The 26346-nt window shown below is 44.4% G+C and overlaps 1 protein-coding gene across 1 annotated transcript in view; it reads right to left on the bottom strand.

Annotated features, from left to right (window-relative positions):
- Window positions 1-26346, bottom strand: part of LOC124776760 (nose resistant to fluoxetine protein 6-like) — a 381483-nt gene that overhangs the window by 212797 nt on the left and 142340 nt on the right. The window contains exon 3 of the mRNA XM_047251897.1: window positions 11806-12023. Coding sequence (XP_047107853.1) covers window positions 11806-12023 — 218 coding nt within the window. The remainder of the gene's footprint in view (window positions 1-11805; window positions 12024-26346) is intronic.

Consider the following 26346-nt stretch of genomic DNA (forward strand, 5'->3'; position numbering starts at 1 on the left):
TCCTGCGCACCGTTTGTTATACAGTACTGAATTAGCGACTGATGTTTTCCACGACTGTCATTCTATTCTCTGTTAGAATCTGCAGTTGCCGTGGATAAACCCTGACAACATCATGTTGTTGGCCACGGACGTTGACTCTATAGTTGGCGGGTGGCCGTGAGTGGTGATGTGACAGCCTTGACGCAGGGTTATGAGAAAAGCGTAGTACCTGCACGGTTTTCGAAATGCAGTATCCATTATGTCGTACAGACGCATCTTGCCGCTACCATATGTGTTGATATCGCGTGTGTTGCAACTTCTATGCTGGGTGTGATGCTGATAACATAGCAGTCACATGACACACAGAAGACAATGTAAATACATTCTCTGCGGGGAGAGGAACACGCTCTCCAATGCAGCAGCTACCTCTGCTTCCATCGTTCATTAGTGTGTGTTGTCTTATAGAAACACATAATGAGGTAACCATTATCAGTAAATCGTATTGGCTTTGCATGGGTAGCACTATGTACCTATGACGACTTGTCTGGGCCACTTCAAATAATTATGCTTAAAATTCAGATAACAGGGTTAGGTCGCTGAGTACCATCACCATAATTTAAACAGTTTAAGCAGCGCATGCCGGCAAAGCTGTTTCGTCTACAAATGGCGTTTGGAGTGACATCTCGTGGCAATGATGGGAGCTACGGGCTGCCGAGCATCCAGATTTCCCGAAAGCAAGGAAGTTCGCCACGACCTACCGTCGCTTATCGGCCTGCCCGCTCCAGCGCCATTCCAGTGCGAGCTACATTTTCTGTATGGCCTTTTCCTGCGTTTCCCCTCACACCCCCTAAACATAAAATACAAAATAAATGTTCTCGTCAGGTTAATATCTCATAGGTGCTACATCATTTCGTTTAGGATATCGGCGGTTGCTCGTACCGGCCTCCCAGTAGTGACGGCTTGCAAAAAAATGGCTCTGAGCAATATGCAGCAGAATTCGAACCTGCGACCGTAGCGGTCGCGTGGTTCCAGACTGTAGCGCCTAGAACCGCTCGGCCACATCGAGACGGCTTGCACCGGCATGGCACTGCACTCCGGCAGGTTTACGCCTGTCTCCTGTGTCCACAAGCTTCTCTAATGAAACAGTCTATTAGAAGAAAAGCATATCAAAATCTCTACAGTAGTCCATGAGATTACATACGGACAGAAAAACGCGGCAAGTGTCTTTATTTTATGTATGGATGATCCAAGGAGTTCCGCCATTCACTCCTAGAACACAAAAACAAAAAAAACGGCGAGGAACTTTATATAAGTCATACATTTCTGATTCGTACAGGTGATGAAACGTGGTTGGCTTAACACGTTGCGCCTTATAGGCTCAGTATTCCTTCTCATTTTGCACAGCTCTCTATTCTGCATATCCTTCATATCCTGGACAATCTCTTCTTTGCTCTATTCTTCCTATAACAGAGATTTCCAATATTTCAGTTGCAGTGCACGAAAGTTCGAAGCGTGAAATGATTCTGTAATGTCTGTTCGAGGACTCAACACTGTAACAGGCCGCGTTGTTCCGTCCACGAACGGAGACATAGTCCTCTCACTTCAACTGCACGAGAAAGCTTGCGTCTTTTTATGTCCAGTGCACACATGGCTGTAGGTAGCGATTTTCTGTGTTCAAACGAACAAGATTGAAAGAAAATTCTAGTCTTTAGAGCGATGTAAAACGCTTTTTACGCCGTTTATACACTGACGGAAACTGACAGTGTTACACTACCAGCACGTTGACTGAATGCTATCAGATTGTAACTCCAGTATTTACGGTATATGCTGATTACAATTTTATCCTTATACCAACTTATTTTCAGTAAAGGAAAAGCCCATTTCTATGCAGCGAGATCAGATTCACCGCACGACGTCTTTGGGTGTGTCTAACTGTGTTCGAGCTTTTTAGGTGAAGATCGCAAAACACCATGCCCAAGGGAAGCGGCCGTGGGGCTTATCGCAGGAAGCACGTGGGGGGATCATACCGACAGATCGCACAGACATTTCGCTATCGCACAACGAAATTTCCTGGCAGATCCAAACCGTGTGCCATATCAGGGCATTTGACCTTTTCGGGATAGCACTCTGTCCACTGAGATATCCAAACACCACTCACCACCTCCGTTTATAGCTTTAATTCCGCCTGTAACTCTTCTGCTATTCAAATCAGCGCACACGGCGTGAAAATTCACTCTGATTATAATGCAATGACTACGAAACAAGTGGTGATAAGGTGGACTCTAGACAAGAGTGTGGCGAGAAGAGTAGACACGACTTTAAATGATTCAAATGGCTCTAAGCACTATGGGACTTAACATCTGAGGTCATCAGTCCCCTAGACTTAAGAACTACTTAAACCTAACTAACCTAAGGACATCACACACATCCATGCACGAGGCAGGATTCAAACCTGCGACCGTAGCAGCGACGCGGTTCCGGACTGAAGCGCCTAAAACCGCTCGGCCACAGCGGCCGGCTAGAAACGACTCCTTCACGAAAGTCTACAGAGCGAGAAGATCGTAGGATTGGCGACTGACTGACGAGTATACGAATCACTACAACCGAAATTGTCGCAGGGGACACAGTCAAATTGTCACCACGAACCGTCTCGAAAAGATTACCTGCATTGAGGTCTCGATTTGCCATGCGTCGCTTCCTGCTGACACTATACCACACGTAACAGAGAATGCATTGTGCAGAGCCATAGATAAATGGGGCAGTTATCCAAAGGCAAGTGGGATAAGTGTGGCATTTTGTTGCGTTCAACGACGAATCTAGCTTCTGCTTGTGGTGCTTATACCGACGCCAACGTGTCCCTAGACATTGAGAAAGGGACCTGGTAACAGCGATTTTCCACAAATTTTCCTCTCCACTTCCAGGGATCATGGTGTGCGGAGCTATTGGATCTGAGAAACGGATTGATTTGGTAGTTGTTGAACGGAAGCAGAAAGTGGGCCAATATATGGCAAGGATAGTGAGCTCTATTGTCATAACCTTCGTGGAGAGGGTACCAAATGGCATATTCCAGCATTATAGTGCGAGATTGCAGTTCGCGTCGGATATGCGGTGAGGAATGTACCGTATCCTTGACTGGCCTTGTCCCCCGATTTATCACTCAGAACATGTATGGGATGTAATGGAAAGAGATATAATTTCATACATGCCTTCAAGTCAGCAATCTTCATGAACTGTCATGGCAGTCGCTTCGGATATGGCAATAAATTCGTCAACGTAATCGTTGCAGGCTCTTTGCTTCCAGGCCACGATAAATACAACGGTGGTTGTTACACCTCGTATTGATTTTGATGATGGACGTCGGTTCTGAATGGAATGAAAGCATTATCATTTGATACCTGTTCTGTGATGAGCATCTGCACAGAGCATGACAAATATCCAACTTGAACTTCGTGATGTACCAGTTTCCATTACCGTCAGTGTATAATCCATCGTGTCTAACGATCTACATTTACATCTACATCATACCCGGCAAATCACCTAATGGTGGGTGGCGGAGGGTACTTTCGGTACCACTATCTGATCGCTCCAACCATGTTCCACTCGCGAATAGTGCGTGGGAAGAATGATTGTCGGTAAGCCTCTGTATTGGCTCTAATTTCTCGAATTTCCTCCTCGTGATCAATACGCGAGATGTATGTGGGGGGAAGTAATATGTTGTCTGACTACTCCTGAAAGGTACTGTCCTGAAATGTCAATAGTAAATCTTTCCGTGATGCACAACGTCCCTCTTGTAACTTCTGCCAGGGGAGTCTGTTTAGCATCTCCGTAATGCTCTCTCGCCAGCTAAACTATCCCGTGACGAAACGTGCCTCTCTTCGTTGGATCTTCTCTATCTCCTCTATCAGTCCTATCTGATAGGGATCCGAGATAGATGAACAATACTCAAGAATCGGACAAACAATTGCCTTATAAGCCACTTCTTTCGTAGGTGAGTTACACTTCCTTAAGATTATTCCGATGAATCTGAGTCTTGTGTCTGCTTTCCCACTATCTGTTTTAAATGGTCATTCCACTTAAGGTCGCTGTCGATAGTTAAGCCTAGATATTTTACGGCAGAAGCTGTCTCCAGCTGTTTGTCATCAATAGTGTAGCTGCACAGTTGTGGATTTCTTATCCTATGTATGTGCAATATGTTACATTTATTTACGTTCAGGGTCAACTGCCAGATCCTGCACCATTCATCAGTTCTCTGCAGGTATTGATCACGAGGAGGAAATTCGAGAAATAAGAGCCAATACAGAGGCTTACCGACAATCATTCTTCCCACGCACTATTCGCGAGTGGAACATGGTTGGAGCGATCAGATATTGGTACCGAAAGTACCCTCCGCCACCCACCATTAGGTGAGTTGCCGAGTATATATATATATATATATATATATATATATATATATATATATATATATATATATATATATATGTATATATATGTATATATATGTATATATATATACAGTAGTACAAGTTTATATGCCAACTAGCTCTGCAGATGATGAAGAAATTGATGAAATGTATGACGAGACAAAAGAAATTATTCAGGTAGTGAAGGGAGACGAAAATTTAATAGTCATGGGTGACTGGAATTCGTCAGTAGGAGAAGGGAGAGAAGGAAACATAGTAGGTGAATATGGATTGTGGGGAAGAAATGAAAGAGGAAGCCGCCTTGTAAAATTTTGCACAGAGCATAACTTAATCATAGCTAACACTTGGTTCAAGAATCATGAAAGAAGGTTGTATACCTGGAAGAATCCTGGAGATACTAAAAGCTATCAGATAGATTACATAATGGTAAGACAGAGATTTAGGAACCAGGTTTTAAATTGTAAGACATTTCCAGGGGCAGATGTGGATTCTGATCACAATCTATTGATTATGAACTGCAGATTGAAACTGAAGAAACTGCAAAAAGGCGGAAATTTAAGGAGATGGGACCTGGATAAACTGAAAGAACCAGAGGTTGTACAGAGATTCAGGGAGAGCATAAGGGAACAATTGACAGGAATGGGAGAAAGAAATACAGTAGAAGAAGAATGGGTAGCTCTGAGGGATGAAGTAGTGAAGGCAGCAGAGGGTCAAGTAGGTAAAAAGACGAGGGCTAATAGAAATCCTTGGGTAACAGAAGAAATATTGAATTTAATTGATGAAAGGAGAAAATATAAAAATGCAGTAAATGAAGCAGGCAAAAAGAAATACAAACGTCTCAAAAATGAGATCGACAGGAAGTGCAAAATGGCTAAGCAGGGATGGCTAGAGGACAAATGTAAGGATGTAGAGGCTTGTCTCACTAGGGGTAAGATACAGGGTGTTTCAAAAATGACCGGTATATTTGAAACGGCAATAAAAACTAAACGAGCAGCGATAGAAATACACCGTTTGTTGCAATATGCTTGGGACAACAGTACATTTTCAGGCAGACAAACTTTCGAAATTACAGTAGTTACAATTTTCAACAACAGATGGCGCTGCGGTCTGGGAAACTCTATAGTACGATATTTTCCACATATCTACCATGCGTAGCAATAATATGGCGTAGTCTCTGAATGAAATTACCCGAAACCTTTGACAACGTGTCTGGCGGAATGGCTTCACATGCAGATGAGATGTACTGCTTCAGCTGTTTAATTGTTTCTGGATTCTGGCGGTACACCTGGTCTTTCAAGTGTCCCCACAGGAAGAAGTCACAGGGGTTCATGTCTGGCGAATAGAGAGGCCAATCCACGCCGCCTCCTGTATGTTTCGGATAGCCCAAAGCAATCACACGATCATCGAAATATTCATTCAGGAAATTAAAGACGTCGGCCGTGCAATGTGGCCGGGCACCATCTTGCATAAACCACGAGGTGTTCGCAGTGTCGTCTAAGGCAGTTTGTACCGCCACAAATTCACGAAGAATGTCCAGATAGCGTGATGCAGTAATCGTTTCAGATTTGAAAAATGGGCCAATGATTCCTTTGGAAGAAATGGCGGCCCAGACCAGTACTTTTTGAGGATGCAGGGACGATGGGACTGCAACATGGGGCTTTTCGGTTCCCCATATGCGCCAGTTCTGTTTATTGACGAAGCCGTCCAGGTAAAAATAAGCTTCGTCAGTAAAACAAATGCTGCCCACATGCATATCGCCGTCATCAATCCTGTGCACTATATCGTTAGCGAATGTCTCTCGTGCAGCAATGGTAGCGGCGCCGAGGGGTTGCCGCGTTTGAATTTTGTATGGATAGAGGTGTAAACTCTGGCGCATGAGACGATATGTAGACGTTGGCGTCATTTGGACCGCAGCTGCAACACAGCGAACGGAAACCCGAGGCTGCTGTTGGATCACCTGCTGCACTAGCTGCACGTTGCCCTCTGTGGTTGACGTACGCAGTCGCCCTACCTTTCCAGCACGTTCATCCGTCACGTTCCCAGTCCGTTGAAATTTTTCAAACAGATCCTTTATTGTATCGCTTTTCGGTCCTTTGGTTACATTAAACGTCCGTTGAAAACTTCGTCTTGTTGCAACAACACTGTGTTCTAGGCGGTGGAATTCCAACACCAGATAAATCCTCTGTTCTAAGGAATAAACCATGTTGTCTACAGCACACTTGCATGTTGTGAACAGCACACGCTTACAGCAGAAAGACGACGTACAGAATGGCGCACCCACGGACTGCGTTGTCTTCTATATCTTTCACATCACTTGCAGCGCCATCTGTTGTTGAAAATTGTAACTACTGTAATTTCGAAAGTTTGTCCGCCTGAAAATGTACTGTTGTCCCAAGCATATTGCAACAAACGGTGTATTTCTATCGCTGTTCTTTTAGTTTTTATTGCCGTTTCAAATATACCGGTCATTTTTGAAACACCCTGTAGATACTGCCTACAGGAAAATTAAAGTGACCTTTGGAGAGAAGAGAACCACTTGTATGAATATCAAGAGCTCAGATGGCAACCCAGTTCTAAGCAAAGAATGGAAGGCAGAAAGGTGGCAGGAGTATATAGAGGGTTTATACAAGGGCGATGTACTTGAGGACAATATTATGGAAATGGAAGAGGATGTAGATGAAGATGAAATGGGAGATAAGATACTGCGTGAAGAGTTTGACAGAGCACTGAAAGACCTGAGTCGAAACAAGGCCCCGGGAGTAGACAACATTCCATTAGAACTACTGATAGCCTTGGGAGAGCCAGTCCTGACAAAACTCTACCATCTGGTGAGCAAGATGTATGAGACAGGCGAAATACCCACAGACTTCAAGAAGAATATAATAATTCCTATCCGAAAGAAAGCAGGTGTTGGCAGATGTGAAAATTACCGAACTATCAGTTTAATAAGTCACAGCTGCAAAATACTAACGCGAATTCTTTACAGACGAATGGAAAAACTGGTAGAAGCGGACCTCGGGGAAAATCAGTTTGGATTTCGTAGAAATCTTGGAACACGTGAGGCAATACTAACCTTACGACTTATCTTAGAAGAACAATTAAGAAAAGGCAAACCTACGTTTCTAGCATTTGTAGACTTAGAGAAAGCTTTTGACAACGTTAACTGGAATACTCTCTTTCAAATTCTGAAGGTGGCAGGGGTAGAATACAGGGAGCGAAAGGCTATTTACAATTTGTACAGAAACCAGATGGCAGTTATAAGAGTCGAGGGGCATGAAAGGGAAGCAGTGGTTGGGAAAGGAGTGAGACAGGGTTGTAGCCTCTCCCCGATGTTATTCAATCTGTATATTGAGCAAGCAGTAAAGGAAACAAAAGAAAAATTCGGAGTAGGTATTAAAATCCTTGTAGAAGAAATAAAAACTTTGAGGTTCGCCGATGACATTGTAATTCTGTCAGAGACAGCAAAGGACTTGGAAGAGCAGTTGAATGGAATGGACAGTGTCTTGAAAGGAGGATATAAGATGAACATCAACAAAAGCAAAACGAGGATAATGGAATGTAGTCTAATTAAGTCGGGTGATGCTGAGGGAATTAGATTAGGAAATGAGGCACTTAAAGTAGTAAAGGAGTTTTGCTATTTAGGGAGTAAAATAACTGATGATGGTCGAAGTAGAGAGGATATAAAATGTAGACGCAATGGCAAGGAAATCGTTTCTGAAGAAGAGAAATTTGTTAACATCGAGTATAGATTTAAGTGTCAGGAAGTCGTTTCTGAAAGTATTTGTATGGAGTGTAGCCATGTATGGAAGTGAAACATGGACGATAACCAGTTTGGACAAGAAGAGAATAGAAGCTTTCGAAATGTGGTGCTACAGAAGAATGCTGAAGATAAGGTGGGTAGATCACGTAACTAATGAGGAGGTATTGAATAGGATTGGGGAGAAGAGAAGTTTGTGGCACAACTTGACTAGAAGAAGGGATCGGTTGGTAGGACATGTTTTGAGGCATCAAACATATATGTAGCAACCGGTAAGAGCGATGTATTGAGTTCTATCTGCAAAAAAGTCCTGGATTCAATCGCATGTCTGCTCCGATAATCCGTAAGCTAGTATTTTTTCTTATTAAACGGCAGTGGGGGACGGTGTCAAATGCCTTACTGAAATCAAGGAACGCGGCATCAGCCTGAGAGCCGTTGTGCACTGCGCTGTGGATCTCATGGAGGAACAGAGCGAGCTGAGTTTCGCAGGATCTCTGTTTGCGGAATCCATGTTGATTTTTATGGAGGAGCTGTTCATTTTCCAAGAACGTCATAACTCTTGAGCATAAAATATGTTCCATAGTTCTACAACAGATTGACGTCAACGATATAGGTCTATAATTGTGTGGATATGTCTTACGGCCTTTCTTAAAAACTGGAATGACATGCGCTTTTTCCCAGTCGTTAAGTACCTTCCGTTACTCAAGCGATCTACGATAAATTACTGCTAGAAGGGGAGAAAGATCTTTCGCGTAATCCTTATAGAATCTTATAGGTATCTCATCTGGTCCTGAAAGCTTTCCACTACTAAGCTATTGTAGCTCCTTTTCAATTCTTCGATCAGTTATCTCAATATCTGCCATTTCGACGTTCGCACGACTGTTGAAAGAAGGGACAGTGTTACGATCTTCCGTGGTGAAACAACTTGGAAGACCGAATTCAGTATTTCGGCCTTCTCTCTGTCATCTTCCGTTTCGGTGCCGGTGTGGTCGCTGAGAGAATGAGTAGATGATTTTGAACCACTTACTGATTTTACATACGACCAAACTCTCTTAGGGTTGTTATTCAGGTCGGTTGACAACGTCTTACTTTCGAAATCATTGAATTCTTCTCTCATTGCTCTCCTTACGCTCATTTTCGCTTCTTTCAGCTTTTGTTTGTCAGCTAGGTTTTTACTTCTCTTGAATCTGAGATGAAGTGCTCTTTGTTTGTTTATGTAGAGCTTTTCTAATACAGCTATTAAACCATGGTGGATCTTTCGCATCCCTTAAAACCTTACTCGGAACATTCTTGTCTAGGGCATATTGAACGATGCCTTTGAATTTTTTCCATTTGTTCTGCACATCTTCGTCCTCAGCACCGAATATTTGATGCTGATTGCTGAGATATTCTGAAATTTGTACCCTGTCACCCTTGCTGAGCAAATATATCCTCCTACCTTTCTTAACATTCCTTGTAGGAGCCGTCGTCATAGAATCTGTCACAGCCTTATGATCACTGATATCTTCCTCTACTTTAACTGATTCGGTAAGTTCAGGTCTGTTTCTTGCCAGGAGGTCTAAGACGTTACCCTCACGAGTTGGTTCTCTATCTGCTCAAGCTAATTTTTGGACAAGACATCCAGAACAATGCCATACGATTCCCTGTCTCTGTCACCAGATTTGGCATAACACTCCCAATCTATACCTGACATGTTGAAGTCACCCCTTATTACAGCGGCATGATCTGGAAAATTACTAATGATATTCTGCAAGGTCTGTCCGAAGCGCTCTACAACTACAGATCCTGACCCAGGTGGTCTATAAAAGCACCCGAACACCATTTTTGACCGTTCTTTGATACTCATTTTTACCCAGATTAATTCACATTCGGAATCCATGATAACCTCGCTAGATTGCATCGAGTTTCGGACTGCAATAAACACGCCGCCAATATTGGCGACTAACCTATCTTTACGGTAAACATACCAATCTGAACTTAGGATTTCAATGTCATTGACATCTGGCTTCAACCAGCTTCCTGTTCCAATACTATTTGTGCATTATAACCTTCAATAAGAATTACTAATTCTGGGACCTTTCCCTGGATGCTGCTGCAGTTTACTAAAATCATATTAATCTTTTCATTCTCTGATCTGCGAGGACCAAGTTTCTCTGAGGTCGCTGTGGCTGATTTAATAGCAAATCGTGTTTGCTCCCAAGAGAGGGGTCCTCTAATCTAAAAAAAGACCCATGTGCACACGACACGTACTCCGCTACCCTAGTAGCCGCTTCCTGCGTGTAGTGCACTTCCGACCTATTAAGGGGAACCCTAGAATTCTGCACGCAATTGCGGAGGTCGAGAAATTCGCATCCGATACCGTCGCAGAGCCGTCTGAGCCTCTGGTTTAGAACTTACACTCTGCTCCAAACCAGATGACCGCGATCAACCCTGGGAACGATGCTACAAATAGAGAGCTTAGCCTGCACCCCGCCTGCGTTGCTAGTTGCCTTCACCAAATCAGCCAGTCACCGAAAGGAGTCGAGGATGGCCTCAGAACCCAAGCGGCAGGCGTCATTCGTGCCGACATGTGCCACTACATGCAGCCGGTTTCACCCAGTGCGCTCGATAACCACCGGCTGGGCCTCCTCCACATCACGGATGGGACCTACCGGCAAACATACCGAATGCACACTGGAGTTCTTACCCGCCTTGCCTATTATCTCCCTGAAGGGCTCCATCACACGCCTAACATTGGGGCTCCCAATGACTAGCGTACCGGACTGGGCAGGAAAATCGACCGCTGGCCCAACAGGAAAGGCATCCCGTGCTGGCTCAGAGTTATCATCAACACTAGGAAGCACTTCGTACCTGTTGCTAAGACGTAGGGAGCCAGCCGGCCTGCTCCCTTTTTCGCCTTCCGCCCAGTGACACGCGAATCCACCACTGTCTGCCACCCACTCTGGAGTGAGGACGGACCGCTCAGATGTTGCGCATCGGAAGCCGCAGTGACGTCCGGGCCACCAGGGGATTCCAGTGTCACCAAAGGTGTCCCAAGTCTCGTCACTGGCGCCCCGACGTCACCGCAACTTCGAGCATTAGCTAGAATATTGTCGACGGTAGCCAACGCAGCCTCCAGCTGTTTACGAACAGCAGCCAACTCTCTTTGTGTCCGCTCACAACAAGCACAGTCCCTAGCCATATCCTACTATGTATAAAATAGATATAAGGTCTCGAATGGCGCTACTGAGTTTGAAAATATACCAAAGGAGAAGAAAATAACACCAAAAGTTAATGTGCAGATTTCTCACTGAACTATGAGACCGCATGCTATTAAACAGAAATAAATTTTTCTGCACGGAAAATTGACACTAGGAAGCCGCCCTACACAGGATATTCTCAAGACTTACGCAAAAAACAAAAACTACGATTAATTTTCTAACCACTAGTCTACACAGTAAAATACACACCTACAGTTCACTTGTTTGCAAAAGCACATGAACAAAAAACAAAATCTAAATTAATTTACAGTTTATCACAAAAGTGTTGCTGCTCTGCTGCGCGTCTTCTCGGCTCTACGGCTGCCGCTAACATTTAGTGCCGAGCGCGGCAGTTAGTTCCCGCCCAGTGCTTGAAGGTAGTAGCGAGGCTTTAGCGTAGCGCACTGACCTGCAGCTTGAGCCAGGCGGACTGGTCCTGCTGGAAGGTGTCGCTGTAGGGGTCGGCCGGCAGGGGCTGCGGCTCGGCGGGCAGCGCCTGCACCTGCGGCAGGCAGTACTGGCCGCGCAGCCCGCCCGCGCCCGCCGTCACGCACTGGTCGAAGTGGCCCAGCTGGTACACCGAGCCGTACAGCACGCCGGAGGGCGCCTTCACCGACGCGTCGTACACTGCAACCACAGGCCGCCGTCGAGCATTAGCGAGGCTGCCCAGAGCTCTTCCACACACGCAAGCGCCATTGCTACAAGTAGCTCCGTCTGCCTTCTGCTGCTGCACACTGCAGGCTAGACACCAAATAAAAACAAAAATGTGGATGGCCGGACAGTATTTGAACCACAATCCTTTCGAATGTGAGTCTACTCATAATATTGGCCCACACTACGCAGTATATAAATTATAGCACATCAAACTAGAAATACGAGAACTCTGAAACGCATCCACTAGTAGTCTGTCCGGCTTGTTTCCTGTGATGCCTATGTCCGCCAGTTTGATAAAAAGATCGGGCACGGAACTCGAGAAATAAGAGAAATAATTGTAGTCACTACCTCCTCCATCCCCCTCAGGAGACACTGCCTTAACGAAACACTGTCCGTGTGGGCGAGGGGGTTTGTGTGATCCAATGAAGTGGAGGGCTATGCCGGCGGTGGTGTAACTACCAGCAGGGCCTCCCAAGTCAGACTGGTCTCCATAGAGGATCCAGACAAAGTGTGTCTCACAACGTCCCGTCTAGTGTCCCGTCTAGTGTCCTATCCTATTCTGTTCTGTCCCATCCTATACACTCCATTCCTTTCCTTTTCCTCCTTCTGATTGCGTGGCAGCAGACACAGTCCCCTAATGTGGACAGCGGAAGATCCTTGGAAACCAGGTCAACGTTGATGCACGTAGGTATTACTGCGAAGGGATGGATAGCGTTCTGTAGTCGTGGTGAAGACAAGCTATCTAAGGGGTAAGGCCCTGAAATAAAACCTTGGCAGGTGTCCAGGCCATGAGGTGGCAGCCCCACCAGGACACTCGGGGGCTGTGGGCTGATAACCCGCACCACCAAAAAACACAAATCACAGAAACTAAAAGGAGAAACAGCCGGATGGATCTTAAGGATATGACCTTTGGCCTGAAAAGGAAAACCCGTATCGGTTTTTGGAATGTAAGGACCTTCAGAGAGGTAGGGAGGCTAAGACAGGTTGAAAAAGAGATGGAGGACTGTCGACTAGATATATTGGGACTAAGTGAAGTAAGGTGGCCAGAATCTGGGGAATTCCAAACATAAAATGGTGGAGTGTAGCTGTATGCGGGTCAGACAGGTGAGGACGCGATGCATAGGAATGGTGTAGGGCTTTTACTATCTAAAAGCAGCAAGACGAGCTTACTGGAGTGGAACTCAGTCTCAGAACGGATAATAACCGCACGCTTTAAAACAAATGTGCGATATGTCACTGTAATTCAATGCCATGCACCTACAGAAATAGCTAAAGCACAATTAAAAGATGCATTTTATACAGAGCTTAACGGAGCCCTCAGACAAACAAATTCTAGGGACATAAAAATTTTAATGGGTGACTTGAACGCAAAACTTGGTTCAGAAAATAAAGGGCTTGAACATATCATGGGCGTACATGGCATGGGGATCAGGAATACAAATGGTGAACTGTTGATAGATACATGCGCTGAACATGACCTAGTCATTGGAGGCACATTGTTTCCACATCGTAACTGCCATAAGATAACGTGGGTTTCTCCAGACCACGTTACCGAAAATCAAATAGACCACATAGTCATAAGCCGCAAGTTCCGACACTCTCTGTTAGATGCCACAAATAGAAGAGGGGTAGACGTTGGAAGTGACCACCACCTAGTTTTGGCGGAATTCAGACTGAATATAGTGGCAAATAGAACCAAGCTCAATCACAGGTGCAAGAAAATAGATGTGGCAAGATTAAAAGACCAACAGATCAAAGAAAAATTTGCCCTTGAACTATAAAACAGATTCCAGGTCCTCTCTGAAGAAAACTTTATGGAAGAGGGAATTGAAACATGCTGGCAAAAAATCAAAGACAGTTATTTAGATGTGGGAGAAAAAATCTTAGGATTTAAGGCACATCAAAGGAAGGAATGGATCTCCGATGCTACATGGAATGAAATCAGCCACAGGAAAGAACTAAAACTTAAGTTAAATTTTTGTAAGGCAAAAGCGCAGAAGAGCGAAGCACATAAAGAATACACGGAGGCGAACAAAAAAGTGAAAATATTGCTACGTCGAGATAAAAGGAAATGGATAGATGAGCAAGCAAAATTAGCAGAAGACGCAGCAAGACAAGGAAATACGAAAGAGCTCTACAATATTACCAAACGGTTGTCAGTGAAGAACTTCAGACATGAAGGACCAGTTAAGAACAAGGATGGGTTGATGCTTACAACTCAACAGGCACAGCCACAGAGATGGGAGGAGCACTTCAAGGAACTGTTAAATTGTAAAGACAACCAAGAGGAACAGGTAAGTGATGTTCCAGAGGAAGTCAAAGAAGATCAAGATATAAATTTGCAGTGGCCCACAATGGACGAAATTAGGATTGCTTTGAAAACATTGAACGGCATAGAGACTATGTTGAAAAATAGGGTTTTGTAGCCAAAAGAGTTGGAAATAATATGGTGTACTGGAATCCCGAATAAAACCAAGACGCCCTCAGAAAAAAATGGGTTCCATTACTTCTTAAACCTCTTCCCTCCTCTCTCCCCACCCCCCCTTCCCCACGCAATTCAGATACGCCTCCCGGTACAGGCAAAGCATCAACGATCTTCAATCGTTAATAAATTAAGTCAGACTTCGTTTGTAGTTGAATTCTCAGGAATGGGAAGGTGGCCCCACACTAGGTGTGAGCTTGACTTCGGCATCCAGCGGACCATTGAGCGGTGGACATTTTGTGTACTAGTACAAAGCACAGATATTCACGCTTCCGAATGCTGTGGTAGTGGAGAGTTTCAGAAGATATCTTCTTACTTCAGGCTGGTAATACTAACGCTGAGATGTCGCCTAGTACTTTCAACACATGCCTCCTCCTGTGAACTGGTGAACTTGTCGGTTACAAACGTGGAAATTGTTTGCGTGTAGGTATGCTGCAAGTAAACGGCACTGAGGATCACCATTTTCTTACAAACTTCTCCTTTTCTTTGTAAAGACTGAATTTCCTCATGCTGAGAAATGAGAAGGAGCGCCTGTTTTATTTCGTAAAAACTGTATAGAGCCAAGAAAGGGCAAAAAATTCTTTATTTACAAACAACCGCTTTCAACAAACTTTGCTGTCATCTTCAAGTCTTCAAAAATTTAAAATGTGTTCATTTTGAGTTGGACCCCAAGCCAAGTTGTCATGCAGATAAAATGTAGCACATTATATAAAAGCTTTTGAAAAATGAAACATTAAAAATCAGAAAGTAGCTTGTGCACATGGCCATGTCCATATATGTAGCGCTCAACAGATGATTGTTACATCGTAAAAAACACAGTACACAACAAAATGCACAGTAGCACATGTGTTTACTTTAGATGGACATGTTCTAATCGTTGACGATAGACTTTAGTCGCCGTATAAAGTACAGCTCAAAACTTTGTCCAGTTAGGGTTTGATATGTTGAAGTGAGAGATTGTCTTGGCGAAACTGAGTTCTCAAGCCATATAGTGACATTTTCAAAAGTTTTGTTGGGAGGGTACTTCGGAGAATCGATTTCTACTCATATTACTGGCTGACCACAAATTAACCGTTTTGATTGGATGAGGAAATTTAGGTGGAGCTGTTTTTCGCAGAATGCTTGGATGGGTAGAAAAGCCAAGTTTTGCGGCACTTTATCTCTAATTTCAGATTTGATTGGATGCAGCTGCTCTGACTCTCTGGTGTTGTGATCCTTGGTTCAAACTTCAATCGGAACAAGTGCTGGGAATCACTGGTATCAGACTAAAAGGGGCACGGATGCTGCCCGAAGACATTGAAGGCAACGTTTTACTTGCTTCGCTGGATACGACGTGGGTCCAAGTACGCGTTCGTGCCCTGAGGGGATTTTCTCGAAAGCGCGAGATTAAGTCAGTTCTCTGCCAACTATTGCACCAATCCCTTGTCCGATTCGCGAGTGCACTTCAATTTTGTGAATCGTGTCCACACGTTGCAGTTAACTTTCTGGCATGTCTGGTCAACGTCCCCTTCAGATAACATAACCACGCAATTCTTTCCGCTCACCGCAGAATCGGTAATTTCATTCGCGCTTTTTCGGTTTGCAGACGACCTACCCATAAGCATTTAAGATATATTCTAACTGAGTCTTCACCATGTTCGTTAACAGTTCTGTTTATCCATCGTATCTGAATATTCTGTAAATTTCTTTTACTCGTGTGCTCACGTGAGATATTAAATTGAGTAAATATGGACTCATTATATCTTTCTTGTAGCTAGATACTCCCTTATATCTAATATTTAAACAATTAATGCACCCACGGTTCACTCGCGAGGGCTGTTTGCGTTATCCATTGCGAAATTTTAATGCTACGTTTTGAACTCACCGGTGGACATTCTGAATCGGGGTAGTCCAGAGGGTATCAGATGTTAAACCGACCATCCAAGTCGAAGCCCAGCCTCTTGCACCTGTATACAATTTATTAAAAATTTTGCCTCTCCTGTACTAGCACACAGTGGAGGTCCCCAGGGCAACGAAATCCGTCCACTTGCTGGAGCTGACAGACAATAACTGGAAACACAAGGCGAAAGTACACCGGTAATTCAGACAACCGTATTCTGATGCAGCTTGGTTTGAATATAACATACACCAACCTAGAGAACGTAGGAATGCTACTCATCTATGGAAAATATAAGTTAGCAGTAGTACTTTTAAACGATGTTGTGCGTACAGTAATGGCAGTCCAGAGTACAAACAGCATCGCTATTAATTTTCTTTTATTGCTGTTGAAGGCAGGTGTATTGTTACTCAGGCCGAGGAGCTCTACAGAGAGCGATACCCTGACCAGTTATCCACATTCCCGACAGACATTTTCTCGTCTTCTTGAGGCGCTACAGGAAGCAAGAAAATTCAATCCAGTGCAACACAACAGTCCCAGAATTCGCGCAGACGAAGTCGCTAAAGTTACTGTTCTCGTTTCTGTTACAATGAATTCACACGTCAGAACATGATAACTTAAACGGGAGATTGACATTCCTAGAGCAAAGTACATAGCATACTAATACATCGCCAGTTCCACCCTTATCATATACACTACTGGTCATTAAAATTGCTAAACCACGAAGATGACGTGCTACATACGCGAAATTTAACCGTCACGAAGAAGATGCTGTGATATACAAATGATTAGCTTTTCAGAGCATTCACACGAGGTTGGCGCCGGTGGCGACATCTACAACGTGCTGACACGAGGAAAATGTCCAACCGATTTCTCATACACAAACAGCTGTTGACCGGCGTTGCCTGGTGAAACGTTGTTGTGATGCCTCGTGTAAGGAGGACAAATGCGTACCATCACGTTTCCGACTTTGATAAAGGTCGGATTGTAGCCTATCGCGATTGCGGTTTATCATATCGCGACATTGCTGCTCGCGTTGGTCGAGATCCAATGACTGTTAGCAGAATATGGAATCGGTGGGTTCAGGAGGGTAATACGGAACGCCGTGCTGGATCCCAACGGCCTCGTATCACTAGCAGTCGAGATGACAGGCATCTTATCCGCATGGCTGTAATGGATCGTGCAGTCACGTCTCGATCCCTGAGTTAACAGATGGGGACGTTTGCAAGACAACAACCATCTGCACGAACAGTTCGACGATGTTTGCAGCAGCATGGACTATCAGCTCGGAGACCACGACTGCGGTCCCCTTGACGCTGCATCACAGGAGCGCCTGCGATGGTGTACTCAACGACGAACCTGGGTGTACGAATGGCAAATGATGGTCGCATCCGTGCTTGGCGACATCGCGGTGAACGCACATTGGAAGCGTGTATTCGTCATTACCATACTGACGTATCACCCGTTGTGATGGTATGGGGTGCCATTGGTTAGACGTCTCGGTCACCTCTTGTTCGCAGTGACGGCACTTTGAACAGTAGTTACATTTCAGATGAGTTACGACCCGTGGCTCTACCCTTCATTCAATCCACGATGCACGACCACATGTTGCAGGTCCTGTACGGGCCTTTCTGGATACAGAAAATGTTCGATTGCTACCCTGGCCAGCACATTCTCCAGATCTCTCACCAACTGAAAACGTCTGATCAATGGTGGCCGTTCAACTGCCTCTCCACAATACGCCAGTCACTACACTTGATGAACTGTGGCATCGGCAGCTGCATGGGCAGCTGTACCTGTACACGCCATCCAAGCTCTGTTTGACTCTGTAAGAGGTCCGAGCAGATGTAATTTAGATGTATTGCTCATGCGCTGCCTGCAATAGGCAAGCTATAAGAGAATCTCTGACCAGAGAGCAGTGTTGACTACAGTAGGAACTGTGTAGCTGTAGCAGTATGTTGTTGCTAGTCTGGAGTCTGCTCTGGTCTGGTCTGGTGTATCGTGTTGGCTGGCCCGGTCGCGGTGCAGCGATGCCGGAGCCTGAGTATTATTGTACAAGGTAAAAAGCAGCCTCGCGCATATGTAGTAATGTTATCTCAGATCGCATGTAAATCTTTTAAAACTCTCGTAATAATAATCTTCCACATAAAAAGTAACTTTTAACAACCATTCATTTCAATTTAAAGAACTTACTAATTTCTCCCATCCATGATCATCCCGATTATTGCAATAGAAAAATCAGTTGCTTTCTTTCATAAATGACAGATAGATCGGCCAGCATGGCACAGAGCTATGCCAGAAAAATTTATTGTAAGAGCAGATACATCCGGCGACTTCATTGAGGTAAGAATTTTTCCTTTTTTTTATTCAGAATGATCTTTCAGGGCCATGACGCAGCACTGCTGTCGTCCAGAATTTACCAGGTTAAATTCACAGTGAATTATTGAAAAGTCATAAGTGAGCGACAATTTAATTGAGAGGTTTAGGAATTTTTCTGTTGTGGGGTTACGCTAAATGTGAATGAATTTTGAGCTTAGATTAAATCAGAAAGAATTTTGTGTGGAGGTTAATGTGAGAAAGAATTTTGTGGGGAGGTTACACTAAATTAGAATCTTACTCATATTATTTATTATATTTTTGTGGGGAGGTTACACTGTGAAAGAACTTTGTTTTGAGGTTACACTAAACCAGAATCATTATCCATAATATTTATTTTATTTTGCGGGGAGGTTACAACTCAATGCTCAGGCGTTATTATGGCCAGAGGTGGTTGTTCTGGGTACTGATTTCTCAGGATCTATGCACCCAAATTGCGTGAAAATGTAATCACGTATCAGTTCTAGTATAATATATTTGTCCAATGAATACCTGTTGATCATCTGCATTTCTTCTTGGTGTAGCAATTTTAATGGTCAGTAGTGTACATTTATACCAATGGAATGGTTTCCAGAATCGTGCACGGTTCTATCACTGGACACGGTAGACAACCGTCGCAAGCCGGAACTTCTCTTATCTTCTTTTTACAGCTGAATGTTCCTTCTGAAATAAAGGACACGTAAACGCAAAGAACCAAAAATATTGGACCAGTGAAAACCCACGATGGCTTAGGCAAATGGATGATCAGTGTCAAGGGAGAGTTAATATCTAGTATGGGATGCTTGGTACAACAATTATTGGCTTCTATATATCATCGATGTTAACTTAAACGACAGTGCATACGCCAGCTTCCTCACACGAATTCTATTTCGTCTTCAGGATGAAGTGCCGCTAAGAAACAAATTGCCTATATGGAACCAACGAGACTGATGTCCAGCTCATAATACCTTGTGTGCACGTCATGTTCTGAATTAGAATTACCGCGCCACGTGTACTGGTTGTCGAGCAACAGTGGATTGGCCTGTTCTGTGTCCAACTTAACTCCTCTGGACCTTTTTCTTTGTGGAGGCAGAAAAGACATTGTCTGTCACAATATTCCAATAGCCCCAGAAAATACAGGAACATATCATGCTTGCTTGTTATTAGCCTCAGCACGCATCACCGGAAGCTGCTATTAATTCTTTGATCCATCACAGGCATCAGTGTATCAAGTCCACGGTCACCACCTTGAGCGTCTTGTAGCGCTGTATCCCCTTTCGTTCTCAGAGTGAATTATAGTACTACACAATGGTATTAAAGATCACCGTTTCTCTTTCTTATAATGTTTAATACTATGTTTACGTGAATACTGATCTTGAGGAGAAATGTAATATCGAACAGAAAATATAGGGCGCTATGTTAAAAAAATATGTACTGTTTTTCACATGTTCGTAACGGAGGAAGTTACAAGAAAGGCGATCAAACTGATTAATTTCATCTGGCAACAGAGCCAAAAAACATTTGCTATATACATATTTGATTACGCCTCTGTACAAAAACGTTGTTTGCGATGGCCAAGATAAATAGGGTACGCTATACGTTTTGTCAATATCGGTAAGCAATAGATGAAGAATTATCGGAGATCTGAAATTTTTAACGAATGAGCATTTACGTTTTTAGTATGGCTGTCCAATTGTTTATTGTAGTAGCGTGTTAAATTTTGAAGCAAATCAGTCAAGAACTTTTTGAGATTTTTTGGCAACAACATTTCCCATTTGTATATTATATACATTTATGTACTGTACATATTTAAAAATCGGTACCCATGCAATAGCACGCATACCTGTACGTCCCAAAATTCCGCGCATAAAACGGGATTTTTCTGGGGTTCATACTCGGGGTCCTATTGCTGGTAGAAAGGTACGGTCAAGTGTCATGGATAGCCGTCCGGCTAGGGACCATTTGCATACCCAATAGAAGGATCGTCTTAGTGTCAGTATCCTGCATTGTAGGTTCAAAGTATGATTATTACTCATTTCCTCCAGTTTAGGCAAATTGAGAAAATTAATTTGTTTTTATTGCGTTTGATGTCTATGGTGGGGCTTATGGAGGCACCATTATATCGTGGGCTACTCCTTAGAAAATCGTAAAAAAAAGTCTTCCACCATTTTTGTACCAAAATCGAGCCGCAGTTTCAAGAAGGCAACGCACAAAAAATGGCTGATATTTGTACGATGTTTTTCTAAGATCCCGATCTCGAACAACCTTGGAAATTTTCTTGAGATCTTTATCCGTTTTTTAGATACTGAGGTTCAAAGTGTGATTTGTTGAGATACCACACAAGAAGAGATTGCGACAGTTGGTACCAGAAGTACCGTGGACGTCCGTTCGCAGTAGGAAAGTCGCTACGCGCAAACCAATCACGCTGCCCGTGAGAATCACATCCCCTGAAGCGGCAGCGTCACGAGGAAGAGAAACGCGCTCTTAAGTAACCGTGCACGAGCTGAAGTTGTCAGTTGCAAGTCGTAAGCAGCCGGCCGAAGTGGCCGTGTGGTTAAAGGCGCTGCAGTCTGGAACCGCAAGACCACTACGGTCGCCGGTTCGAATCCTGCCTCGGGAATGGATGTTTGTGATGTCCTTAGGTTAGTTAGGTTTAACTAGTTCTAAGTTCTAGGGGACTAATGACCTCAGCAGTTGAGTCCCATAGTGCTCAGAGCCATTTGAACCAAGTCGTAAGTCAATCCGAGTCTCGCTGGGGAATTCCTGCACAACATTCGTCCTTTCTTAAAGTCTTCAAGCCGTGGAGTGAGACGGAAACAGCGGTAGACAGACAGTGGGTAGTCTTCAGTAGAAACAGGACAGTGAATAGAATTAATACTATATGGACAGAGACCTCCTGCTTAGAGATTTAACTCAGTATTGCTAGTTTGGAACTGTTCCTCGAATAGTAATCAAGATAGAAGATTTAGATTTCTTCCCATTTAGTCAGAGAACATAATTAAGTTTGTGTTCATGGAACTGTAGTCAACGCAGGACAGATAGGTGAAACCTGTATTCTTCATTTTCTGCAACCAGTGTTAGCAATGCTTAGTAAAATATTTTGCTGTTCACTATTCGCTGTTACTTACACTGTGTGTGTGTGTGTGTGTGTGTGTGTGTGTGCTGCCCTAGAACCAATGCATCAGTCCTACCAGGACACCTTTATTAGTCTTTTTGAGCGGCAGTAGATTTTCGTCGAAGTGGACGCCCCAGTCCAAAACATAAAACTACCCAACTATATCATCGACAAATAGAGCCAATTGTCACTCATAATTTCAATACGTATCGTAAGCACACAACCTGCAGCTATTGCCATCATCCCGGCTGGGTCGGAGATATTCTCCGCTCAGGGACTGGGTGTTGGGTTGTCCTAATCATCATCATTTCATCCCCATCGACGAGCAAGACGCCGAAGTGGCGTCAAATCGGCGAACGGTCTAACCGACGGGAGGCCCTAGTCACATGACATTTACATTTACTACCACCATAGTTCCGCAATCTTTCCCTAAGCAGGAAGGGATGCCTCATCCACGGCCAGCCACCGATCGGTTAGGCTACCAGACATACGCTTGAGACTGGCGGGTTGCCACGTTCTAGCCGTCAGCCGGAACCAGCCTGCAGCCGCCACAGGGAGCGCCAGCCTCCCCACTGGCATAGCGCGCCTCAGTGACTATGGTGTCGCCGTCAAATCCATGTGGAAATTCGTACGCCTGCCTACTTCAGAGGCGGCGTCGCCTGGAAGGGCATTTCTAGAGCATCTTCGGACCCGACACATTAATCGCAAACCCAGTCCCAGTACCCAAGTTCCCACCCACTAATAACCAATGCAGGTACCCTGTTTCGCCACTATGACAATATTACACCTTCCACGTACCTTATCCACCGTTTCCCGCTGAATTTTAACCAAATCCCAGACAGTCAAATCCGTCCCGAGATATATCCTCTTTCCAACCCCAATTACAACTCTCGACCTCACACAATCCTTTCATTGCTTCCACTTTCAGCCACCTTGCTCACTCCCAGCCACCACCTGCCGTTCTACAGGGCCTCATAGTCATACTCATTACCATATCTTCATTATGACTAATTTTTCGTGTATCACCTAGCAACACCGTTACACCTTGGCATCATTCACATTCATCAGTGACTATACATTAACTGTATATAAAATCATCGAACAAGTTCTAGAAACCATCACTATTTTCAGTCCATGTATATTTTACAAACCCTCATTTATTGTCACTTATTTTATGTGAAAATCGGAAATATCGTCCAGAAATGTCGTTTTTACAATGTCGCCTGTTACTATCATTTTTGATATACACTACTGGCCATTAAAATAGGTACACCAAGATGAAATCCAGATGATAAATGGTAATTGGACAAATATATTATACTAGAAATAACATGTGATTACATTTTCACGCAATTTGGGTGCATAGATCCTGAGATCAGTACCCAGAACAACCACCTCTGGCAGTAATAACGGCCTTGATACGCCTGGGCATTGAGTCAAACAGAGCTTGCATGGCGTGTACAGGTACAGCTTCCCAAGCAGCTTCTACACGATACCACAGTTCATCAAAAGTAGTGACTGGCGTATTGTGGCGAGCCAGTTGCTCGGCCACCATTGATCGGACGTTTTCAATTGGTGAGAGATCTGGAGAATGTGCAGGCCAGGGCAGCAGTCGAACATTTTCCGTATCCAGAAAGGCCCGTAGAGGACCTGCAACACTCGGTCGTGCATTATCCTGCTGAAATGTAGGGTTTCGCAGGGATCAAAAAATGGTTCAAATGGCTCTGAGCACTATGCGACTTAACTTCTGAGTTCATCAGTCGCCTAGAACTTAGAACTAATTAAACCTAACTAACCTAAGGATATCACACACATCCATGCCCGAGGCAGGATTCGAACCTACGACCGTAGCGGTCGCTCGGTTCCAGATTGTAGCGCCTAGAACCGCACGCCTACTCCAGCCGGCTCGCAGGGATCGAATGAAGGGTAGAGCTACGGGTCGTAACACATCTGAAATGTAACGTCCACCGTTCAAAGTGCCGTCAATGCGAACAAGAGGTGACCGAGACGTCTAACCAATGGCACCCCATACCGGGTGATACGCCAGTATGGCGATGACGAATATACGCTTCCAATGTGCGTTCACCGCGATGTCGCCAAACACGGATGCGACCATCATGATACTGTAAACAGAACCTGGATTCATCCAAAAATATGAAATTTTGCCATTCGTGCACCCAGGTTCGTCGTTGAGTACACCATCGTAGGCGCTCCTGTCTGTGATGCAGCGTCAAGAGTAACAGCAGCCTTGGTCTCCGAGCTGATAGCCCATGCTGCTGGAAGCGTCGTCGAACTGTTCGTGCATATGGTTGTTGTCTTGCAAACGTCCTCATCTGTTGACTCAGGGATTGAGACGTGGCTGCACGATCCATTACGGCCATGCGGATAAGATGCCTGTCATCTCGACTGCTAGTGATACGAGGCCGTTGGGATTCAGCACGGCGTTCCGTATTACCCTCCTGAACCCACCGATTCCATAATCTGCTAAGAGTCATGGATATCGACCAACGCGAGCAGCAATGTCACAATACCATAAACCGCAATCGCGATAGGCTACAATCCGACCTTTATCAAAGTCGGAAACGTGATGGTACGTATTTCTCCTCCTTATACGAGGTATCACAACTACGTTTCACCAAGCAACGCCGGTCAACTGCTGTTTGTGTATGAGAAATCGGTTGGAAACTTTCCTCACGTCAACACGTTGTAGGTATCGCCACTGGCGCCAAACTTGCGTGAATGTTCTGAAAAGCTAATCATTTGCGTATCACAGCATCTTCTTCCTGTCGGTTAAATTTCGCGTCTGTAGCACGTCATCTTCGTGGTGTAGCAAAGTTTCGAGAACATACCTCACCGAAGAGTCAGGCAGTATATTGCTCCCTCCTACGTATATCTCGCGAAGAGACCATGAGGATAAAATCAGAGAGATTAGAGCCCACACAGAGGCATACCGACAATCCTTCTTTCCACGAACAATACGAGAATGGAATAGAAGGGAGAACCGATAGAGGTACTCAAGGTACCCTCCGCCACACACCGTCAGGTGGCTTGCGAAGTATGGATGTAGATGTAGATGTAGATGTAGTATATTTAACCGACTTTTAAAAACAGTTTACGTAATTTTGGCTGAAGAGCGTTTTTTACGCTTCCACTTCGCCTCCTTTGTGAGAACTGATATAACAATAAAGAAAAAACTAGCAGAGCAACATTCGCTGATGCTCTGGCCTTTACGCCAGCCGCACTCAGTGGCCAGTCCATCCGAGCACAGGCAATCGCTCAGCATACGCTCCGGACTTTATGCCATCCACAGTGACAGCACATCCTCTCCCTCTGAGCTACACTCGCAACAGTCCGGGCTTCATGCTCGCCGCGCCATTGCACAAAAACATGCACAACTCGCAGTAGTGTCCACCGGTAACAGCTCCAGTGCTGACCCAGACACCAGTCAGGATTCCAATGAAGTCGCTTGCCACTTCTTACAACTCACAAAAGAGCTGGACGGTTACTTGCCAATTGTTATTTCTTCTTGTGACTGACCCAAGGAACTGAGAAGTGCCATTTTAGCCTAATTATTCTACATGTAGAAGTTGTCTTTTCATTGTTATTCCATTCCTAACAAAGAGTACATTGTTCTTCGTCTTCTTGAGAGCCCCATTATTGGATGTACAACACATCACTGGACTATGAGTAAGAAAAGCACGAAAGCAAAACTTTCTGAAACCGTCTCACATTGTGCTACATTGCTAGATGGGAAACTGATTCCTAATGCACCTTTACTGCAGTTGCAACTCTCTTCCAGTAATTGGCACGTCCCTCCCCAAAACCGTTGTTTGCCCTTCAGTGAACAGATTATACCGACTGAGCAACCAGACACAGTTCACAACCAGCCCTCACCATCAGTATGGCACGCCACGAGTAACACAAACAAAGGCAGTGATCTTCAAACTTTTAGCTCAAGAGCCAATACTGACATTGTGAGGTGGCACCCTGTGTACCGATTTTATTATTAATTGATAACCTAAACAAATCACTACGTTATGAGACCCCCAATAGACTAGCTATAGTAAGGAACTAGCAATAATTTGGCAGCCAGCCAGCTAGTACTGATCGTTAAAAGCCCCAATTTCATATTCCTTACTACAAATATCCCCACGTGTGGTTCCGGAAGAGGGGCAGCAGCCTTTTCAGTAGTTGCAGGGGCAACAGTCTGGATGATTGACTGATCTGGCCTTAAAACACTAACCAAAACAGCCTTGCTGTGCTGGTACTGCGAACGGCTGAAAGCAAGGGGAAACAACAGCCGTAATTTTTCCCGAGGGCATGCATCTTTACTGTATGGTTAAATGATGATCGCGTCCTCTTGGGTAAAATATTCCGGAGGTAAAATAGTCCCCCATTCGGATCTCCGGGAGGGGAATACTCAAGAGGACATCGTTATCAGGAGAAAGAAAACTGGCGTTTTACGGTT

This window comes from Schistocerca piceifrons, chromosome 2 (assembly GCF_021461385.2).
Source record: "Schistocerca piceifrons isolate TAMUIC-IGC-003096 chromosome 2, iqSchPice1.1, whole genome shotgun sequence".
Taxonomy (NCBI): Eukaryota; Metazoa; Arthropoda; class Insecta; order Orthoptera; family Acrididae; genus Schistocerca; species Schistocerca piceifrons.